Consider the following 22819-nt stretch of genomic DNA (forward strand, 5'->3'; position numbering starts at 1 on the left):
AAATCTTAACATGATCATTATTACTTTAATTGTCTTGTCTTTTTTAAAACTAGAACACATTATATTCATCGTCTATATATGCTTAACAGATTTCAATTTCTTAAATTCTCAAAGATTCACTATCTTTTCCTGCTTATTTAAACTATGCTCCTAGAAGTCTCAAACATTATTAATATCAAGCTTTACCATGGATTTATTTGATGACCTTTTATGTAAGCTTTACTGTATGAAATGAACTATGGTGCCCATAATGGGATCCTTCATGTTACTTTACTATCCTTAATTGAGTATTTTTTTTTCTTTGGTTTCTCTATTCCTCTTGTGCTTTTTATTCTTTGTCATAAAAGGACATCTAATTTCCTTTCTTACTCTTATCTGATCGAGTATAATCTACTGTATTTAAGATATCATATGTTCAATCGGTCATTCAAAATTGTAATTCTTGTGTAATTAACAAAAACAAAAGAAAGAAAAAAAAAATCATTTTTATGTTTTTTTTATTTTTTTCTTTAATACTAAAGACAATTTAGTAATGTCAAAACCCATTGTTCTCATTACAGGCTGCTCTCAAGGTGGCATTGGTAAACTTCATTGTTATTATCTGTATAATATAAGCAACATGTTTTATTTTATTTTATTTTCATTTTTTTTTATGATATAAGGTTATGCACTTGCCAAAAAGTTTGCTCAAGAAGGAAATCATGTTATTGCTACAGCTCGACGTATTGAAGCTATGGAAGGATTAGAAGGTAATAAAAGAAAAAAAAAACCAAGTTAAAATATGTAAAGATAGAATGACTGTATATTCTTATAATACATCATATATAGCCTTTGGATGTGATAAAGAAGTTTTAGATGTGCTTGATAAAGACTCGATTGAAACTACCATTCAGGTATTTATTATTTTATCCCTTTTATATATGTGATTATTTACATACATAAATATTCCTAGAAAATCATTGATAATTTTGGACATATTGGTATATAAAAAAAAAAAATAGAAAAAACCTTCAATATTTGTTATATTTCAATTTCTTATTATTACGTTATGTATAGATATTTTGGTTAATAATGCAGGCGCACCGTAAGTTTATTGTATTATTAAATCTACAATTATAATTGTAAACTCTTTTTTTATTTATTTATTTTAGAGCGGTAGGAGCCTTAATGGATATTGATTTGGAGACTGCACACAGATGCATTAATACAAATGTATTTGGTGTATTGTTGGTAACAAGATCTGTTGCAAAACATATGGCAAAGAAAGGAAAGGGTAAAATTGTAAATATTGGATCTGTTGTAGGCTATGTTTCTACACCTTGGGCAGGTAAAATATCAATATGTTATATATGTCTATGATATTGATTTTTATATTGTATTAAGGGACCTATGCTCTGTCCAAAGCTGCTGTCCATTCTATGTCTGATACTTTACGATTGGAATTAAAGCCATTTGGTATTCAAGTGACTGTAGTTGCACCAGGTATTATAGATAGTAGTAGTATTTAAATGAATAGGGAATAATAATCTTAATTTTATTTAGGGGCTATTATTTCTAATATTGGAGATGCTGGAAAAAGATCTGTAACTGTTCCTGAAGGTATATATATTTATATACATTATTTAATATGTTGTAATATTTAACTCATTATGTAAAAATATAATAGATTCACTTTATAGTTCTGTAGCCAACTATATCATAGCTCGTGCCACCTTATCTCAGGGTAATATACAATACGATACAATACAAAATATATGATACGTATATATTTACTTATACATGTATAGGACCAAACTCTACGCCTACTGATGTATTTGCTTCACATGTTGTTAAGAAAATTCTTCGACCTATATCCCCTAGTTACATTACATTTGGAGCCACATCATGGCTATTTCTTCTCTTTTATTATCTTCCTTTTTTCATTAAGGATTTCTTGTTCTATAAACGTTTTGGTGTAGATCAAATCAAGAAGAAGCATGAATAATATATCCATTTATCAAATGGGAAATAAACAAATGAGACTCTATTCTATAAATATAATGTAATAGGACTTTACATTTGTATATAAAGAAGTATCAACCTACATTCATTTAATAATATACATCTATTTATTTATTTATTTATTTGTACCTGAAAAAAAAAAAGATGAAAGCAATCTGACGCAACATTCTGAAATGACAACAGTCTTTTACTGTGGTACTCGATATTTATCTCAAAGGGAAATTCCTGTTTATTATAAAGCACTGACGATATGTAAGTGAATAAAATAGAATTGTCTTGTTGTAAAGTTATACAAAAGTGCTTCAACATGATTGCTACAAAAACATTACACAAAATGTAACCCATGCAGCCTTTTCATTTTATGACGAGAAAAAAAAAAAAAAAAAAAAAAAAAAAAAAAAAAAAAAAAAAACTTTATAGAATGCAATAGATTAAGTAAAAAATAAAGTACTACTTTAAATAATAGATATTAACAATAACCCAAGTATTGCTGATAGATTGAGTATATAATAAGTCTGATCTTTTTATGATTTACCTTTATAAATAGTCTGATATTTATAAAAGTCATTTATTATATGCCTGAATGATCATGAATTTCTTGCATGTATAAAAGAATTCACATCTATTCTTCGTATTTACGTTAGAATAGTATAATATTTGTTATTGTGTTCACTTTGATTTGTTTTGTTTTGACTAACTTTTTTTTTTTCTTTTGTGGACAATTTATTATTTGACACTTTTTATGCTTAGAAAAAGTTAGTATGTCATTTTTTTTTTTTTGTTAAAACTAAAGCTACTCTCATTAAATGCAACAATGATATTTAATGCATATAAATATGTATAGTTCTTTTTTGTCTTGAGAATCTGTTGTTAGAGGGAAAAATAAATAAGTAAACGGAAAAGCTGATCCGAGATAAAGTAACACTAACGTTTTTTATTTTATTTTATTTTTTTTTTCGTGTTTTCATTGTACGGATAATGGACCGAAAAATAAATAAATAAATAAATAATAATAATACAAGTGTTTGAATTACACGCATTTTTTAATATAAGGCTTTTTAATGTAAACAGCAATACATGAATGTTTATACGTTGAATGTCTAAAGTAATCAACATGCATTATTAGAAATACAAGTATGGATGTCTATGTGACTTTTTTTTGTATACCTCAAAATTTGCCTTCTTTAAGTTAATGTTTTGTCTTTCTTAGTATGTATTTAATAGGTAGTACATGTTTACTTTTCATTTTATATAAATACCACACATTATTTCATATCCTTTATATATATAATATATAAAATAAAACTACCCCTTTATTATTATACCCTTTCAACCATATACTTTGATACTATTTTTTTTTCTATTATTCTTTCCTTTAATTATACACACAATGGGAAATAATATAAGCTCTAGTAAAAATGATAGTTCATTAAGAGGGCCTCAATACATTGAGAGTCATAAATCATCTATCAAAAATTTACGTATTTCTTCATCAACTAAAAATAATTCAGGAAACAAAATAAATATAAACAACAATAATACTAGTAAAGATAAGATTAACCCTATTGAAATGAAGGCTATCCCTATAGAACCAGTCACAGCTATCAATATTGGAAAACGATCTTCATCTGAAGGGACTTATTTAGAGAGTACAGCCAATTCAGATAGAAAACAAAAAGTATCTATAGAGATTGATCGAGATAAACTCACTTCACCGTCACCAGAACGTTATGAGGCTCATAATAGACGAATTAAATCATCTCAACAACAGACAAGTTATTATCGGCAAAGCAAACATTTTTTTCCTCCAGACCAACATGGCTCTACGTTTACTGCAACGAGTGGATTTAGTAGTCATTTTGGTGAACAGTTTCATTTTTCTGTCTTGGCCGACTCAGCTATCACTGATCTTACTAATGTATCTTCCTTTTCTTTTAATTCCTTTTTCGATAAATTGGGAGATGACAACATGAATAATTACATCATGGCAACCCCTGATTTGGATTTTATTGACAATACTGTGTTACCTCTTCGTTCAAACAACATCATACCTTCACTAGACTATCTCTCTACGGCGGATGAGATTCTTGAACTCTTGACAACTCGATCCGATTCTGTCTTTGATATCCTGACAAGTATGTATGGATCTGAACGTATGAAATCTGATGTTGAGTTACAAAGGGAAGCATCTCAAGCCGTAGAAACATGGAGTTTAAGACATGCTGATGACATGACAGCTAAAATGATGGCGGCTTGCTGTAAGTTATGTGGCTGGGGTACTACTAAAGATCCAAAGGAAGGTTTTATGGAATTACAGGCACTTGCTAAGAGAGATGTTTGGGAAGCTTACTACTATTTAGGCCATTGTTATCTTTTTGGTGTAGTAGGACAACAGATGAATGAAGGTTCATACCGATCTTCTTCTTATAGTCTTCAGCCTGTTGATCATGAACAAGCCATTTACTGGTATAGAAAACTGATAGAATCTCCAACTACTATCCAAAGTGAACGTATTCAACTTTATATTGCAGAAGCTAAACTAAGAATTGCTGCTATCCATTTTACAACAGGCAAAATGAATAAAGACAATTTACAAGAAAATATCGATTATCTCAAAGAAAGTGTGTCTGCTGGGAATAGGTAACGAAATGGTTAAAATCAGTTACTATTTAATTTTACTCTGGGCTAATCTAATTATTTATCATATGAATGTTTATTATTAGAAAATCTGAATTTTCATTTGGATTTTTAATTGAAACAGGTGTAATTGATGATAAAGTCAGTGCGAAGGAATATTATACTCAAAGTGCTAATAAAGGCTATACTCCGTCTCAGATTCAATTAGCATTAATTTTATTAAAAGAAAATTCTTCAGAAGCCATTTCTTGGTTAAAAAAAGCTTCTAGATTGGTAAGACAAAAAAAAAATACAAACATACATACATACAAGCATACATGAGCACAAACACTTGAGTACAACTTCCCCTCATCTTTTTGTTTTGTTTTTGTTTTTGTTTTTTGTTTTTGTTTTATTTATATTTACCTTTTTTTTTTTTTTTCTGTTGGTTACATTTTTAGGGGGATCCCAGGGCATTCTATTATCTTGGTGAATGTTATGAATTTGGTAACGGTGTACAAGCGGACCCAATTTTGGCTGTTCAATATTATCAAAATGCTGCAGACAGATATAGTCATCCTATGGCTGGATTTCGACTTGGTCTACACTACCTCCATGGTGGACTTAATTTGTTAAAAGATAATGCAAAGGCATTCTATTATCTTGAACGTGCCGCGAAATCAGGTTACCCTGATGCTCAATATCTTATTGGTATGATGTATCGCGATGGTAAAGTCCCCTCTACCACTCGGTCTTCACCAAGGATGTATTCTAATGGAGATACAATATCAACACGTCACAAGAAGGAAGCATTTCGATGGATCCGACGAGCTGCTTTACAAGATATGCATACCGCTATCACTCAGATGGCTAACTTTTACGAAGAAGGTGTTGGTTGTCCTGTGAATTATTCACTTGCTGAAGAATATTATGAAATTGCTGTTAGTAAACCTGGTAAACACCTTCCTAGTGCTCAACAAACGTATGCAAGGTTTTTACACAAAAATGGCCATTATCAAAGAGCACTTGACATGTATCTGTATGCATCCGGAATGAAACAATCTCTATTAAATACTTATCCTCCTTCCGATATCATCTCTCGTACAGCTAAACGTATGGTTGCTCTTTTTTATCTTGATGAAAAGGATACAACGACTCCCTTTAAACCAAAAGAAGCATTTGATATCTTGACTTCCTTGACTCATTTACCTGGAAGTGATGCAGACGCTGAATATTGGATTGCTGTATGCCATGAAGAAGGTGTGGGTGACATTATTCCTAAAAACCTCTCTCTAGCTTATAAACATTATGTTATTTCTGCTAATCTTGGTTCAAGTGATTCACAATTTCAGGTATACATATAAAGATATTATTTTAAGTATGCAGTTGACTAATTATTGCTATTATTATTTATTTATTTATTTATTTAAACTAGGTTGGTCATATGCTTTGTAAAGGTATTGGAGTAAAAGAAGACCGAATGGCAGCCTTTGAATGGCTACAAAAGTCTGCAGAAAAGAATAATCCTAAAGCTCTTTATTACATTGGAATCTATTACTATAATGGATATGACTCAATTAAATGCAACTATGATAAAGCATGCTATTACTTTAAACGTGCTGCTGAACTTGGACATACTGAATCCATGGTATCCTACGCACAAATTTGTCAAGAAAAACTAAAAAATAGTATTAGCAAATTATCAGCTTCAGAGATAGAAACTTTACGGTCTGATTCCCTTAAGTGGTACTCTCGAGCTGCAAAGGAAAATCATATTACTGGTTTACGTGAATTAGGTCGACTTTATGGTGCTAAAGGCGAATTTAAAACCTCAATGGAATTTTATGTTAAGGCCGCCAATCTCAATGATGCTTTATCTGCTTTATTCTTGGGCGGCTATTATGAAAATGGGCAGGGCGTTACTCAAGATAAACAAACTGCTCTTAAGTTTTATATGAAAGCAATTGAACTTGGTCAATCAACGTAATGAAAAATGAAAATATAATTTCTATTTTATTTTTAACTAATCTCTGTCTCTATTTTTTTTCTTTTCTTTATTTTTTTATGTAGAGCTTTGTTTGCTGTTGCTGAACTGTATGAAAAATTACAAGATTATGAAAAAGCTTATATTTATTATGAACGTGTTACTAAAGATACAAGAATACCTAAAACATATAAATCCAGAAAAACCTCTCTTTTAAAAATGGCTCTTTATAGCTTAAATTATGACCCAAATACTATCTTTTCAAAAAGCCGTTCCTCTCCTTTAGCGAAACAAAATAAGTTTGAATCTATTCCCTCCTTATTATCGAAATCAGAATCATTTAATATATTGATGAAACTTGCTACAGAAGACAACTTTCACGAAGCTTATAACTGGATTGGTAATACAACAATAATAAAAATAAATAAACACATTTACTAATTGATTTTATTAATTTTAGCTGAATGTTATAAAGATGGTAGAGGTGTGATACAAGATATATCTGAATCTCTTAAATGGCGTATGAAGGCTTGCCAAGGAGTAACTGACGCTCATTCTACTTTAAAACTTACATCTATATGTGAAAATGATACAAAAGGTGTGCAAACAATTCCTATATAATCAAATCAATTATACCAACATGATTTAGAAAAGAAATAACATTCTTCAGTCAATATAGACTAGAATGAGTTAAAAAAAAAAGAAAAAGAAAGTTCGCTCTTCCCTTTACCCTCCACTTATTTTATTTTCTTTGCATATCATTTATATCATTTTACTTTATCCTAAATTATTCTATATATATATATTATATTCATACATGCCTTCATTCATTTTACTTTGTTCTATGGCCCCTTCCACTGCCTCATTTATCTTTTTATATATTTATACATATATATTTGTATTTTTCATACCGCATATATTTTCTTATATCTATATACATGTATATACAGATATATTCATCTATATTTTTGCTTAAACAGTTCTATTATTTTTTATCATATACAATGTATGCTACAAACAAAACAATAAATAATTCATTTTATTCACCTAAAATGTTGTATCTATACTTGGATTTATCAGAACATTTTATTTCATTAAAATAATAAATCTAGTTTACTTAATTTTCACGCTCAATTACAAGTTTTTTGAAATCTTCCTTTCTTTTTTCCAGTACCTTCGTTCTAGTTAAAATCATTCAAATCATGCAACTTATTCACGAAAATCATTATCAGTATTCACATCAACTTGATCAACCATCTGAGTTCTTGATCTATTTTTATAACAGTAAATCAAAAACATAAACAAAAGCAAAAAAAAAAAAAAAAAAAAAAAAAAAAAAAAAAAAAAAAAAAAAATACTGCTACACGTTTAAGATTCGAATAGGGATAATATTGCTATATTTAGCATTTTATTTTATTTTATTTTATTTTATTTTATTTGCTCACGTATCTTCGGGTTTACTTTCTTTTCTTTTCTTTTTTTTTTTCTATATTTAGTTGAAATAGTTGATTTTTGTAAAGTAAATACTATGAGCAGAAGTGACATAAGGTGTATTATCGGTACCTGAATGACTGTATCTACTATTGCTTCCTAAAAATTTTCTAATTCAAAAGCGATGATTTATGTTTGATGTCCAACAAATAAGATGTAAGTAAAACCATCATAAAAATAGATGAAGCCACTTTGTTTAATAATAATATAAGTGTATCATACACTGCTGCTGTTATGTAGATCCTTACTATTATTATAAAAGGTATCAAGACAGACTTTAGTATCTTTAAACTTAATTTTTAGTATACCGCGGCTCATTATTATCTTTTTTTTTTTTTTTTTTTTTTTTTTTTTTTTTTTTTTTTTTTTTTTTGCTTTGCAGTAATGAAGTAAATCGATTTGATAATAACACACAACCGAAACTCGATCGATCATTATTCATTAACTCAGAATAAGTATATCCTTTTATATTATGTATAGTAAAAAACTAACTATACTGTTAAATAAAATCTAATACAGCTTACAAAAAAAAAAAAAAAAAAAAAAAAAAAAAGAATCCTAAACGTTGTAGTAATCATTTATTTTTTGTTACTATATTAATCCCACAGCTCAGTTTGGTGGTGATGATAAAATCGATTTTTTAAACTCCTACGAATACTGAATATAGCATTTGTGATTTGCTTGGTTTGGCATGGTATAGAAGAATAACATTAAGTAGTAACACAAAAATCTCGGGACAGGAGTTTGCACAGCTTTACCTGGCTCGTGTCCTGCATTGAAACACAAAGTTGAAGTATGTATCCCTTTCTTTTTCTTTTTTTTTTGTTGTTTACAACAGTCTATAAACATTCATTAGGACACTATCTGAAATGCTTTATTGTTTGGTTTGATACAAACTTTGTAATCCTTAACGCGTTGTTACACGATAGAAGTATGTTATCTATAATCTATTGATGCTAGTAAAATAGGTTATTTTTTTTTTTTTGGCTGCATGGTCACATAGAAGCGGAGGAAATACTACGGAAAACTTTACCATAATAGTACTCATTTGGCTTTGCGCTATTTTAATGATGAGGGTATCATAGTTAAAGATGATCCTAAAAAAAAAAAAAAAAAAAATAACTTTTCTATATACATATTCGAAAATAACAAAGCTTCATTGTGAAGAAGAAGTAGAATCTTTGATTTGTAATAATGTGTATTGTTTTAGGAGAGTATCTACAATTACAAAGTTGTTGTACAATACTGTATTATTAACAAGTTAAAACATACAGAATTATTAGCGTTTAAATAGAACACATATGAAAAGTACTCATTTTCTTTTAAATCTCTCAATAGCAATAAGCTTTAGTCTTCTTTGATAGATTTCCTAGAATTATAATGTCATTCTATTTAACCTAAAAATAATGCATAAAGTTTGTTCCATGTTTCGATGGCGTTATTTTTATTCTTTTATTTTTATTTTTATTTTTTATTTTTTATTTTTTATTTTTTTACGGCAATACATATTCGATATGGCTAAGCTTTTTTATTAATATGAAACAACAACTTTGTCTTCATATTAAAGTTCAATTCTTATCTATTCATATGCTATTTTACCGTGATATTTTCAACAATACCAAGGTAATATACAAAAAAATAAAGTACGCCATTACTTTTATTATCAATATAGTCTATTCTTTTTTATTTTCTTTTTACCTCCAGTTAAAGACATCCAAAGTTATATATAAATAACCTCTCATATTTATTTTATGAGAGCTTCTTCTAATTCTATGGACCCTTTTTTTTAGTTTGCTTATTTTCTATCTTTCTTAAGTTTCCATTTTTTTGGCTTTTTTCTGTTATCTTTTTTTTTCTTTTTAAATGAATGCAGTATCAATGAGGGGCCTGTTATCGAATAAAAATATATATTTAGCAGTTAATTCTATTTTACTTGTAAAGATGGATACATGATAACAATAGAGCCGAAAAAGCGTAGTATTTGATTCTATTATGATCGAAGAATACACGATTCATACTCTGTTTACTTGTACAGTAGATTAGATATACCGAAATATATAGAAAATCGTGAAACCATCAACTCCTAAGAGACTTCTCTAGACAGTCCAAGATCTACATCATTTTTTATATGAGGTTTATTACTTTTATTTCAATAAGGAGATATAATTTCGTTGTCTTTTTGAACCTAATATCGTTCTCCTACTTTTTATTTTATTTTATTTTTTTTAAAATAAAATAAAATTTCCTTTTTTAATTTTCCATGATTACATTCCTTGATCAGGCTGACATTAATTTACAACGACAGCAGTACCTAACCCCTCGTGTTTTTTTTTTTTTTTTTTTTTTTTTTTTTTGAAAGGGATCATTATTATGTAATGTTTATTTAAGAAAACACCAAGTAGAGGGCTTTATATTACAAATTATAATCATGAAACATATTATATAAGCTATAATATACTAAATTTATATTTATTATATATCAATTTATAGTCCTATATCATTTACGTCTTATATTAAGGTAAATGACACTACTATTTCTGTATTTTATGCAACTTGTTATTTCATCCTCGCCTCCCCCTTTTTTTCTTTTTTTTTTTTTAAAAAAAAGTGTTCTTTTTTTTTTCTGAAACATGCGCTATATAAATTGATACTAAAGGGAAAAGTGAGTGAAAGGTGAATAAAGGGACAGGAAGAGAGAGAAATAAATGTTAATAATTATATCAAAAAAAAAAAAAAAATAAAAAAATAAAAATCATATATTCATTTAAAGTATTATTATTAGTAACAGAATCCGATATTATATTAAATTTATTATAAACCATCATGTTAAAAAAAGAATGACAATCATTTAATATATGTATACAGACTATGAATGCATATAATCTACAATCAGATGTAACGATGATAAAGAAGATCATGTAGATTATTTTCTTCTTCTCCTCAAAACTGATGGTCAGTTTCTATATGCAGTTATTATATTTGACATATTTAGATGTGAATTGAAATTAAATGAGAAATTATTATAGATGTACCACCAAGTATTTATACATTATTACGAAGCTTGTAACAGGTAAACGCTGCTTACTATAACAAGGGAATTGAAAAACTAATTATAGAACCGAAATAAAACTAAAAGTACATACATTTACACATTAGCGTAAGCAATGCAATAGTACAGTGTATTTTTTTTTTTTTTTAGGAGGATGTTTCATTGCCTAAAAGTATAAAGTTTGTCAATCCGTTATATACGAAGGAATTTATCGGGGGTTAGGAGGAGAAGAAGAGGGAAAGGGAGATGATGACTACAATATACTAATGCTAAAAGAGAGACCAGGCGGAACCTCATCTAAAATATATTTAGCATCAAATAAGAGAAGCCAGTTTTACTTTTTATTACTCAGCAAAATCCATAATACCCTATTTCTATAGTTGTACAAACACGAAAAAATGACAAACAATGCTTCACAGAAAGAAAAAAAAAATTGGAAATTGGCAATTGATGCTTATAAAGTTGTATCAGCCCAACAAATGAAAATAAATGGTTATTTTCCAGGCTTACTTTTTCTTTTCCTTTTTTTCTTTCGGAATTCAAATAAAGTATTTTTTTTTTATAACAGCTTTTTTGAAATTTACGGCAACAATAAGAAAAAAGAAAGTGTTGTAAAATACCCATTTTTTTTTTTTTTTTTTTTTTTTTTTGTACTCAGTATGAAAATCAAGATTAAATAAAAAGGGACCTCTTTTTTTTCTGTTTAAACCTTTTTTTTTTATATATACATTTCTTTATTTAAAATAGTACCGAAAGAAATGAAGAACAGTATTCGTAGCTTATTTGGCTTAAAGAAGAAGTCTAAAAAGAGTAATTCAAATAAATCTACTGCATCTAATAAAACATATTCAACAAATTCATCTGTGTCTTCACTTTCTTCATACTCTTCAACCAATGATTCACTACCTCAAACACCTACAAGTCCCTCTATGCAAAATGCTCGTGGCATCTTTCGTACTCTTGAACCTGTTTGGTATTGCCGCTCTAATTTAATACCTAAAAATCAATCTGATAATAATAATAATGAATGGATTCAATTTGATGAACATAGTCAATTTATCCTTGAAGCATCTTTCCATTCAAATACTCAATGCGCACTCACTGACTCAATAGTTGGAACATGTACTGTTCTCTTTAAGCCTCTTCCTTCTAATAAGAATCTTAGTCAGCTTCAAAATAAAAGACATACCGTCATGGCCCTCCCTAAACATCAATATAATTCAGCACCCATACTCTCTAATAATAATAATCTTGGTGATAACGCCGGTCGCACATTAGAATTGAATAAACATATTCGTCGTACTATTTCACCTGTTTGGTGGTTTGAACAAGATCAAGCAGATGGTACAAAGGGTATGTGTAGGTTTGATTATAAAAACCAAGTTCGACTTGAAGCTCTCTCAGAGGGACGTACACGTATGGTATTGACAGATAACGCCTTTAATGTCCCCTTTACTGTTGCTCTAGAGCCTCCTAAACAACGTGAATTAAAGGAGGAAGTACGTGGATTCTTATATTTGGAACCTATCTCAACAGCGTTTCAACTTGCTTATGATGCTACCCAATCTAATCATAAAATGGAGAACTTTGAATTAGAAGATCCAGTATACGATAATGAAGAACAATGGATAAATAATTATAACCGTCGTTTCTCTATATAAAATCCAAAGGAAGAGAGAAAACTTTATTTTTTTTGTCTCTATTTTTGTCTCTATTTTTATTGCAAGTTACCCCTTTTCACCTGTATCCTTTTTTCTTCTTCTTTTTCATTTTAATTATTACAGCAGTTATCTAATTATACATATATAATCTCACTTCTATTTCCGCCTTAATTGTATATAATTAAATTTTATTATTTATCATTTTAATAGTAAAAAATAAATAAATAAATAAACTTGATTTCCTAAACATTATATCATTCGAAACAGTGTGGTGTAATATGCCTTATGTAAACTATAAATAACTTGCTAGTAACCGCATTTCTTACATTTCGTACAACTTAAAATTAAAAAACAACAATTATGGTAATACAATAGGTACATCATCCTTGGTTAAAAAAAATAAAAAAAATAAAAAAAATAAAAAAAAAGTACCTATTTTCGGATTATAATAAAATGAAATTTTTTAATATTTAATGAATTGCTTGGCTCGATTTTTTTTTTTTTTAAAAAAAAAAGGATAGATACACTGATAGAAAACTCTATAAAATAAAATTCTATTAGTCACTTTTGTACCTTTTTTTTCTTAAAAAAAAAAGTTATATTCTGAAGAATAAACGCAAAATATTAAAATAATATGAGGAAAGAAGTTTTCTTTTCTCTTAAAAAAACAGAAAACGGACTTTTCTAAAACATATTTATTTAGTGCCCGAATATTACTTGAAACAAAAAAGCAAAAAGGACTTTATCATTATTAATTATTTTCCAAGTAAAAATAGTCCAGTTATATAATATTCTATAATATATGCATTCTGTACATAATAAATTTCTATTTCTATTTCCATTTTTTATTTCTATTTCTATCTCTCTTTCTATCTCTATTTCTTTTCTTTTTTTTTTTTTTGTTCAATATCTTCGAAGTAAAATGTTCGGTAAAAGTTTAATTTTTTTTTTTTTTTTTTTTTTTTTTTTTTTTTTTGCATTAAGGTTTTGATACTGGCATATTTTCTATTTTTACATATTTGGTATTGATCTACATTACTTCAGAATGGAACACAATGTCAGCAAAGTAAACGATATACTTATTTACAGCTTCTTGTAGTATTTTTATTTATTTATTTATCTATTTTATAAATAATAGAAATAAATCATAACATAAATAATTTCAAAAATTACATGATCATTACAAGAAATTATATGTATTTCAAGGATTATAATATACTAGATTGTATATAATATTTTAATTTTGTTGGGTAATTATTGCTAGCTAGTTTTTTTTTTTTTTTTTTCAGACATATTATAGATGTACGCTTACAGATAATTATTTTATTATTAATGACCCAGCGAGCACGAGATATTATTTAATAATATATAAGGTTTACCCGGTTCGAAGTAATGAAAGGCTGAGAATAACGAAAATCCTCGTTGTTAGAAGTAAGTGAAATATAAAAAAAAAAAATAAAGAGGAGAATATCCGAAAACAGAGTAAATTAATTTTGTTAGTGGTGTGGGGAAGAAGAGAGCCCAATTTAAGTTCCTTAGACCAAGATTGGGTGTGTGTGTATATAAAGTATACAAATTTTCGAATAATTTCTTTTTAGATAAACATGGTCCAATTTAATAACTGATATAGCAAGCCAACAAAGCTAAAAAGTAAACCTGTACAACTAGTTGATCCTCCTATTACAAAGAACGAGCATCTTAAGGAATTATGCATGAGTATATGTTTTATAACATGGAGCATATGCCAGAAGACGTAAATATATATATATATATATACCTGAAAGAGATCAAAAGTGATGAAGAACTAGATATCTGCTATGAAGTAAGCCCTTCGAGGTCAGCGTGTGTCATAAAGACACGAGTCTTCAATCATCCTTTTACATTTAGACGCTACTTCGATACTGTAATCCTTATGTCTATTGAAATATAAATGAAAACACACACACACACACACACACCCCAACTAATCTAGGTACAACTTTCCAATAGTGTATTCCTAATATTTAAATTCAAGCTAGTGATTTCACAGCTTATTCAATTCCTAGATATTATTTTCCCTGTTAACAAATTATAAGACAATCTGAGCTATATTAAAGAAAGAAAGAAGAAACACAGTCTGTAAGGGTATTTATACGACTCTAATTTCTTACAGAAATGGATTTTGATGAGAAATTTGCTCTTGGGCTTCGCTCAATAGTGCGAAAATAAAAAGAGTAAACTTAATAAACATGCCAGTATATCATGATTTGACATCAAATAATTATATTGTCAATCATCAAAATGAGGTAATCAGAGATAATCGTCCTTTATTTGACCCTAAATTAAAAGCATCTGGCTAGGCAATTGATATCAAAGAAACATATTGAACTTATTTACATACTTCTTCATGATCTATGAATTCAAAGGCATTATACACCTTCATTCATAATACTAAATAGAATTTTGCCATAATAACAAAGTATTTTCTTTTTTCTAATCCCTCTTCTCAGATATTCTTATAATATAAATAACTATCATAATAAATAAAATAATCGATCTTTAGACCTATCGTTGCTTAGTCTCATTGTCTTTACTAATCTTTTTGTAAATTTCTAATACCTTAATAAAGATATTATTACACATCTTTCATTTATAAAAAAAAAAATGATATGGTTCCAAGACATCATTTGCCGAGACGGTAACATAATTGCACTTTAAAATGCGACTTTGCATTCTGTAAGAGGCGATTACACTATATAAAGTAAAGCTTGCATTTTTAGAGAATGCAAAGTCGCATTTTGAAAATACGGTTACGTTGCTTCTGGGAAAAACGGCAGGCTGCGTTTCAACTCGTGTTGAAGATATAGTCACCATCATAGATAAACCACTGACTGGCACGACCAGATTGCGGTATCATATTGATGTCATCCAATAAATACACGGGTCGGAAAGATAGTTCATATCCATTTGAACACATGCAACTATTCATTTGTATCTTTTATCCAGCCTAATTTGATCATTTTTTTTTTTTTTAAGTGACTGGGTGCCTTGTTACTCTCTTAGATTACCAACTGTTCGCTCTTTTAAATTGAATTCTTCAAAAGTTTTTGTTAGGCTTTCGATCGCTTTATTTACTATAACAATAGGGTTTTTATATATAAGCTTATAAAATGTAAATTCGAATCTTTCGTCTATTTTTCATACATATTTTACTTTAGGTCTTTTGATAATCCCTTGGCCTGTGGCTAGTATTCTTCTATCTTTGAACATATATTATTCCAATTTATAAATATATTTATCTTTTATCACATCATGGTCGTGCTTAAATCGAAAGGTTTACACTGAAGATGTTCTTAACTAGTGGATCCATTAGTAAATCATCTATCTATCTATCTATTTATTTATTTATTTATTTATTTATTTATTATTATTATTATTTAAACTGAGGTCATCATTTCATATTTTGAAATAGATATGCCAATTTATTAGAATAATGATTACTCATTACCTCCAGTCTTAGTCAAAGTCCAATCATACAGCTAATAATGACTTCCTTGTAAGATGAATGATTTATGCAATTGCTGTATACCGACAAAATAATAAAATACTGCCAGTTATCATCACATATGTCATCTCTTGAATAATATATGGAATGTTAAAAAAAAAAGTAACTCTCAACAGAAAGTACTTATTTTTTTATTACAATACCCTTGCCAGCCTTGGGCTTATGCTTGCTATTTTGTAGATCATAAATCTATTAAGGCAAGTATAGAAGGAGTATTACCTTTACATCATTTTGTTGTGTTACTCTACCTTTTTTTTTTAATGTTATATAGGATATTACTTTAAGCTTCTTCAGTACTTTTATTTTATATGCTTTATAACTTGCTTTGTATTTTTTTTCTATAAGCATATAATATATATTTTATTTTGACAAATATTTATATAAAGTGTTTATTACTAGTATATTTAACAGATAAATAACAGGATGGTATTACAATCATAAAAAAAAAATTAGTACATAAAAAGGTATTTAATGTACTTTATAAAGTCTTTTTTAATGTTAATTTGTTGATTTATATCGTTTGGATATGTTTATAATATCAATTTTTAATGAGCAAGTGGTTCTTCTTCTTTTAAGATACGCTCATAAGCAACAAGAACATCATCCATACGTTGCTTAATGCTTGGTCTATCAAGTCTCCTTTCCCATTCATTCCATTCTTCTTTTGTAAACTTGCTTAGCATTTCATTTTTTATGTTCGTTATCTTTCCATTAGGAGAAATATTTCTGACGGTCAAGAGCTCGTTTGTTACATAATTAGGTTTATTCTTATCTTTATTATTAAAGGGAGTTGGTGAGTTTGTCACGTCATGTACAAAGGCTGCTAAATTTTTAATGGAGCGTGAGACTGATTTATTTGAAAACAAAAGTTGAAAGACATGAGGTTGGTCGGTATAGATTTCTAAAGCGACATGAGTAGGTTTCCCATAAGCTGCGGTTTTTTCGTCTGCAATAGGTGATGTATCAGTTGCTTGTAAAGATGCGTAAATGGATTCATCTCTTAATCTCTCTGCAGAGCCACATTGCTATACATAATAAAGAAGAAAAAGTATACGGAAAAAAAAAGAGAGTTACTTTAGCATTTATATTTTGAAAAGATTTATAGTCTTCTCCAAAAATAAATTATATGCAACCATACCACTAAAATTCGAGGAAGACCTCTCAAGTGAGATCTATCAAAGATAGGACTAACTAGAGGAACCTTAAGTGCTTCATTAGCAGCATAAAATTGAATACGATAGATATCATCTCCATTGATACTTGGTACAGGTACACATTCCCCAAAAGGACCGATAGAGGTTCGATGGCCAAATGACTCATTATTTAACAATGGTTCTTTCAAGTTATTATTCAAGTCAATTGTAGCCTTTGCCTCAGCTTTTGCTTGTTTTAATATTTCCAAGTCCTCTTCTCTAGCTGGAAGTTGAGCATAGTCTAAAGCAGGTGAGGGAGCATGTTTAAATCCTGTAGGAGGAAGATAATCTGTCATAATATTTGATATTATAGAGGGTAAAGAATGTGTTAAGTCCAGCCTATTGTTATTTATAAGTAAATAAATAAATAAAAAAAAAGAATATTAAAATTTACGTAAAAAAAAAAAAGAAGTAAACTGACAAAATTCTTTTATACAATATATTACCATGGCGAAAGGGTCATACCCCCAGCAGGAGCAGGTAAACCAGAATCACGAATAGCAATAAGAAGTGCGAAGGTCAAGCCTCCACCTGCCGAATCACCAGATATAATAATTTTCTTAGGATCGATAGGATGTATATCATTATCTTTAGGAGGATCAATCATAAATAAATAAGTGGCTAATGCGTCCTCTAAAGCAGCTGGAAAAGGATGCTGAGGAGCTAATCTATAGTCAACTGCGCATGTTCTACATTTTGCATACTTTTTATTTTATTTTATTTTTTTTTTTTTAATAATAATAATTGTTAATAATTGTTAATAATTGTTTTCTGAGCTTCAAAAATTCAAATTTAAACTTTTTTTTTTTTTTTTATTTACCTTAATTATTCTACAAAGGAATTGTCTGTACATTCCATAACATCCAAGATAATAAGCACCACCATGTAAATAGAGTATAGTACTTTCTTTACTGGGATCTAATGGATTCCCCTTTTGTTGTAGCCATTCTCCTTTAATAGGCGGAGCATTTTCACGATCCTTCTGCCAGTTCCAACCAATTCGTTCTTCGTCTTTTTTAGTTAATAATTTAGCTATTAAATCACCAGCCCTTTTCCTATACTCATTAGGGACCACAAACTTTCTACGTTTAATGCTGGATGGAATAGGCAGTTTTTTAGAAGAACTTATCTTTTGAATGTCTTCAACGGTAATTTTATTTGAACGATTAAGGAAATCACGAATGACGGCAATAGTAATGTCAGTTGAAAGTGACCAAGATTTAGCAGGAGGACCTATTATATGTGCATATGTATTATGTATACACATATATTTGCATATATTTTTATAGTTTTAGAATACATGAAAAAAGAAAAAAAAATAATTCATGTGCTACCTTTAGCATAATGACGATACATAGTAGAGACAATAACTGGCACTGGAGGAATTAAATGAGCCCACAGCAACGTATTAGCTAACAGAGAGCCCTCATTACTAGCATATGTCACTGTTTTAGTCTCTGTTGATGTTTGTGTCTTACTTGAAGTTGTTGTAATTGATGTTACTGTTCTTTTACCTACTGTAAATACAAAGTTCTTTGCGTCGATAACATGTGTCCCAATTTGCTTTTCGGCAACATTTGCTATTTTTTTAAGTCTTTGAGGCACCAGCATGGTTTTTTTTTTATGTAATTAAAAGTAAAGAAAAAAAAATATACATAGAAAAGAAAGTAAAAGAATATCAAGTTTTTTTTTTTTTTTATTGTTATTATTATACAACTTTCAAGTATTCGGTTAAACTTATTCCGGAAAATAAAAAGGAGGATACGGATCAAATATCCTAGTAATAAAAAATAAAATAAAATAAAAAAAAGAACATCATTTGCTTATGTTTTAAATAAAGCTTTATTTTAGTGAAGAGCACTATTTTTTTTTTTTTTTTTTTTTGTTGGTCTTTATAAGTTTTAGTTTAATTTTTTTTTTTGAATTTTAAAAAAATAATGCAATTACTTTTTGAAGTTTTAATAAATCCAAATAAAGAAAACCATTTAATAGCTTATTATATATGACTAACAAAAAAAAAAAAAAAAAAAAAAAAAATTTTTTTCTCAATAAAACAGATTTTAAATTTCTATTTCCTTTTTTTGTTAATAAAAAATAAATAAATAAATAAAATAAAATAAAATAAAATGGCAGAGCGTTCTAACGCTGGTATTATTCAAGTTGGAGAAGAAAGATGGATTCCGGGATCTATTCGAGCTGATGGCACCTATCGTAAAGAACGTAAAGTGAGGCCCGGATTTGTTCCAGCTGAAGATGTTCAACGTTATTCAAATGCACGTCTAGAAGCTAGTAAAGCATCTACTTTACCTCCAGGTGCAAAATCAAAAAAGGAAGTTCCTGGTTCTAAAAAGAAAGAAGTAACGACTGTCAAGAAAGAGCAAACACCGCCTTCAACAGATCAGCCCAAGGAAAAGAAAATTAAAGCTTTAAACAAGAAATTAAGGCAAATTACAGAATTGGAACAAAAATTAATTAAAGGAGAAACCCTAAATGAAGAGCAACTTGAAAAAGTGAAAAAAGGAAAAGCAATAAGAGAGGAATTAGAAAAGTTAACTGCTTAGATAATTGTTTTATTTCATTTCCATCTCGTTTTTATTTTTATTTTGTTTGGTTTTGTTTTTTTTTTCATTTTCATTTCATTTCATTTTCTTTTATTTTTTCTCTTTTTTTTTTTGGAGCAATACATGTAATAAAAAAAAGCAAATAGTATGAATACACTTGTTACAGACTACATAATGTACTTGCATTATCAAATTTTGTTATGGAAAAAATATTCAATGTGGAATTATACATGACAAAAAGAAGAATACACAACAATATGGTTTCATTCAGAATAGCAACCTAAAGTATTTAAAGCAACAAAATTGATTATATATAACAGCCAATCATATCAAATCGGGGTCTTACTTCTTTAACATTGCAAACTTATTACTTTGTTATTTACTTTTCATATCTCTCTCTCTCTTTTTTTATTTTTTTTTTCTTAAAAAAAAAATATCATCCAGATTAATTGAACTTTTGAATTTAAATATTAGTCATGTCTTTGAACGTTTCAGATCCTGCCCTTGCTGAAGCCTATGAAGATGTCAGAGATGACAAGACCGAAACTAACTGGGCTTTCTTTGACTTTGCTAATGGTAAGCCAGACCGTCTTCAAGTGGCAGGCACAGGTAATGGTGGATTAGCTGAATTTATTGGTCAGTTAAAACCAGAAGTTGCTGGATGGGGTTATGTTCGTATGAATATGAGTAATGATGAGTAAGTAACAAAAAAAAAAAAAAAAAAAAAAAGGGGAGGAAAGATGTGAACACATCTGTCATTTTGTTGATTCTTATTTTATTAACCGAACACGCATTTCCATAAAGATATTCTCAACGTATTAAATTTGTTTTAATCCCTTGGTGTGGTGATAAAGTTGGTATTATGCGTAAAGCTAAACTATCTATTCAAATTGCAGATGTGAAGAATGTTCTTCGTAATTATCACATTGAGGTGCCTGCATCTCATATTCAAGATTTAAATGAAGATGAAATTATGACTAAACTTAGACGTGCTGGTGGTGCCAATTATGATAGACAATCAAGTAATTATTAGAAGACCTGTTTTATATATAGATATTTATACATATATATTTCCTTTTATGTACAAAGAAATAAATAAATCTAAAAAGTTTTTTTTTTTTTTTTTTTTTTTTTATAACAAAAAAAAAATGGCCTCTCCTCCAATTGAACTAATTCTTTATTTAGAACCATCAGCAGAATTCAAACAAGCAGTAGACTATTTTCTTGAGACATGTTCTAAAAAATATGGCCCAACAACAGCAAATAAATATGATTGTCATATTACTATGACAGGATTCTTTAATGTCGCTAATGAAGAACAACAAAACATCATAAAACAAATGGTTGATAATTTATTTTCAAATTTTAACGTTGCTTCCTCACCCAAAGTTAATCTCAATAAAAGTTTGCTTATCTATGACAGTACTACAAATGATCCTGCTCATCTTTTGCTTTCTGTAACAGTACCAGATGCATACCATAGTGTCTTGTCAAAACTTGCCAATGCTTGTAAACACATTGTCAAGTTACGTTTAAAAAAAATAAATCACATAAGTCTTGCTTATTGGGATGAGCCAGAGGCGACACTGAAAGAAAGACAAGTGTGGCAGCAAGTTACTACTGAACAACATATATTCGAATGTATTCAACATGATGCAGATGAGAATTTTCAACATGTTCCACATCCAACACAATGGGATGTTGTACTATATACACGTATATCAAAAGGCAGGTTAGTTGGACAGAAGCATAAATTTAAAGAGCTTGGTCGATGGACTGTTTATCGTTAAAAAATACTGCGATGATAATAATCTATAAGAAACAAAGCAGCCATTCTACTAGCTTGTTTATGTTGATGATCATCTTTAATTTGTAATAAATATTCTTCCAACTCAGCTGTCAAAATCACTATTTAAACATGTTATCAGCATTCTCTAAAATAATAATAATAAAAGACTTTTTTTACCATGATAATTTTCAGCTGTAATAAGTTGCATTAAAGTCGTCATGGCATTAATTTTTATTTTTGTTGAATTTGAGGAACTCAAACATTGAATAATGTTATTTCTATACATTGGCTGTGACATTATATATTCATGATGATGTGGATCTATTAAACGAGATGAGTGACATCTATTATTCTATTCTATATCTATTATAAATAATACCTAAACAAATATTTGCAAGACCACCCATTCCAAATTCTTGAATTAACGGATCATTATCAGTTAGTGCATCTGTAATAAAAAAAAAAAAAAAAAAAATCATAAGAATGGACGACTTTAACAGAATATATCTAAAATTTATTGGTTTACTTAGAAATAAATCGATTACTCTAAGACCCCAAAGCGTATCGTAATTAATAGGATCATAAGCAAAGTTAGCTAAATTGGCAAGCACTTGTTGCTTTGCTTCTATATTATACTAATTAGTTATTTTTATATAAATGCTTTCAAAAAAAAAAAAAAAAAAAAGTGAATATACCTTGACTTTTAGTCGTGTTATATTCTTGTACTAATTGACTTAAGAAGTAGGCTCTATCTGTACCTGTTCTTCCGTGTCTACGCTCAATGTATTCTTTACTTTGGAACATGATGTTTAAAGAGTAAAAGAAAAGAAAAAAAAAAATTCAACTAACGCTATTTTTTTTTTTTTTATACATTTATAAAGAAAAAAAAAATAAGGGGAAAAAAATACGGGGTCTTGTTGTTTATTTTAC

At 28.6% G+C, this 22819-nt stretch overlaps 7 protein-coding genes across 7 annotated transcripts; 5 read left to right on the forward strand and 2 right to left on the reverse strand.

Annotated features, from left to right (window-relative positions):
- Positions 1–449: 449 nt before the first annotated feature.
- Positions 450–2379, forward strand: BX663DRAFT_496707 (uncharacterized protein). Its single transcript, XM_051525804.1, has 10 exons — positions 450–581; positions 663–749; positions 829–893; positions 953–980; positions 1057–1084; positions 1152–1327; positions 1384–1482; positions 1543–1599; positions 1667–1723; positions 1788–2379. The coding sequence occupies exons 1-10, from the start codon at positions 533–535 to the stop codon at positions 1982–1984; spliced, it is 843 nt and encodes a 280-aa protein (XP_051386484.1). The 5' UTR covers positions 450–532; the 3' UTR covers positions 1985–2379.
- A 1012-nt stretch (positions 2380–3391) lies between these two features.
- On the forward strand, positions 3392–7222 carry BX663DRAFT_548675 (uncharacterized protein; the record flags this gene model as incomplete). The annotated part of the gene is made up of 6 exons (XM_051531093.1): positions 3392–4641; positions 4725–4911; positions 5079–5969; positions 6053–6600; positions 6688–7001; positions 7062–7222. The coding sequence occupies 6 exons, from the start codon at positions 3392–3394 to the stop codon at positions 7220–7222; spliced, it is 3351 nt and encodes a 1116-aa protein (XP_051386485.1).
- Positions 7223–11784: 4562 nt separating this feature from the next.
- On the forward strand, positions 11785–13054 carry BX663DRAFT_496718 (uncharacterized protein). The gene has a single exon (XM_051525805.1). It carries the CDS (start codon positions 11900–11902, stop codon positions 12800–12802), a length of 903 nt encoding a protein of 300 aa, XP_051386486.1. The 5' UTR covers positions 11785–11899; the 3' UTR covers positions 12803–13054.
- Positions 13055–16704: 3650 nt separating this feature from the next.
- Positions 16705–19201, reverse strand: BX663DRAFT_496720 (Alpha/Beta hydrolase protein). Its single transcript, XM_051525806.1, has 5 exons — positions 18874–19201; positions 18360–18772; positions 17986–18242; positions 17485–17878; positions 16705–17371 (listed from the first exon to the last, which is right to left on the reverse strand). The coding sequence occupies exons 1-5, from the start codon at positions 19148–19150 to the stop codon at positions 16892–16894; spliced, it is 1821 nt and encodes a 606-aa protein (XP_051386487.1). The 5' UTR covers positions 19151–19201; the 3' UTR covers positions 16705–16891.
- A 388-nt stretch (positions 19202–19589) lies between these two features.
- BX663DRAFT_496721 (uncharacterized protein) lies at positions 19590–20213 on the forward strand. Its single transcript, XM_051525807.1, has one exon. The coding sequence runs from the start codon at positions 19666–19668 to the stop codon at positions 20098–20100; it is 435 nt and encodes a 144-aa protein (XP_051386488.1). The 5' UTR covers positions 19590–19665; the 3' UTR covers positions 20101–20213.
- A 219-nt stretch (positions 20214–20432) lies between these two features.
- BX663DRAFT_195579 (uncharacterized protein) lies at positions 20433–21202 on the forward strand. The gene is made up of 2 exons (XM_051521721.1): positions 20433–20797; positions 20905–21202. The coding sequence occupies exons 1-2, from the start codon at positions 20577–20579 to the stop codon at positions 21131–21133; spliced, it is 450 nt and encodes a 149-aa protein (XP_051386489.1). The 5' UTR covers positions 20433–20576; the 3' UTR covers positions 21134–21202.
- A 684-nt stretch (positions 21203–21886) lies between these two features.
- BX663DRAFT_548680 (uncharacterized protein) lies at positions 21887–22693 on the reverse strand (the record flags this gene model as incomplete). Its single annotated transcript, XM_051531094.1, has 5 exons — positions 21887–22008; positions 22067–22210; positions 22269–22337; positions 22416–22514; positions 22585–22693. 5 exons carry the CDS (start codon positions 22691–22693, stop codon positions 21887–21889), a joined length of 543 nt encoding a protein of 180 aa, XP_051386490.1.
- Positions 22694–22819: the final 126 nt, after the last annotated feature.

This window comes from Cokeromyces recurvatus, assembly GCF_025118155.1.
Source record: "Cokeromyces recurvatus strain NRRL 2243 chromosome Unknown BX663scaffold_3, whole genome shotgun sequence".
In the NCBI taxonomy this organism is placed as follows: domain Eukaryota; kingdom Fungi; phylum Mucoromycota; class Mucoromycetes; order Mucorales; family Mucoraceae; genus Cokeromyces; species Cokeromyces recurvatus.

Bases quoted from the DNA above. Each gene is read 5' to 3' on its own strand.
- BX663DRAFT_195579 (XM_051521721.1), top strand. From the start codon at position 20,577: ATGTCTTTGAACGTTTCAGATCCTGCCCTTGCTGAAGCCTATGAAGAT. The intron at 20,798-20,904 runs GTAAGTAACAAA...ATTTCCATAAAG, and splicing joins ATGAATATGAGTAATGATGA to ATATTCTCAACGTATTAAAT.
- BX663DRAFT_496707 (XM_051525804.1), top strand. From the start codon at position 533: ATGTCAAAACCCATTGTTCTCATTACAGGCTGCTCTCAAGGTGGCATT. The intron at 750-828 runs GTAATAAAAGAA...CATCATATATAG, and splicing joins AGCTATGGAAGGATTAGAAG to CCTTTGGATGTGATAAAGAA. The intron at 1,483-1,542 runs GTATTATAGATA...AATTTTATTTAG, and splicing joins AGTGACTGTAGTTGCACCAG to GGGCTATTATTTCTAATATT.
- BX663DRAFT_496718 (XM_051525805.1), top strand. From the start codon at position 11,900: ATGAAGAACAGTATTCGTAGCTTATTTGGCTTAAAGAAGAAGTCTAAA.
- BX663DRAFT_496720 (XM_051525806.1), bottom strand. From the start codon at position 19,150: ATGCTGGTGCCTCAAAGACTTAAAAAAATAGCAAATGTTGCCGAAAAG. The intron at 18,243-18,359 runs GTAAATAAAAAA...TAAAATAAAAAG, and splicing joins TCCTTTGTAGAATAATTAAG to TATGCAAAATGTAGAACATG. The intron at 17,879-17,985 runs GTAATATATTGT...AAATAACAATAG, and splicing joins GGTATGACCCTTTCGCCATG to GCTGGACTTAACACATTCTT.
- BX663DRAFT_496721 (XM_051525807.1), top strand. From the start codon at position 19,666: ATGGCAGAGCGTTCTAACGCTGGTATTATTCAAGTTGGAGAAGAAAGA.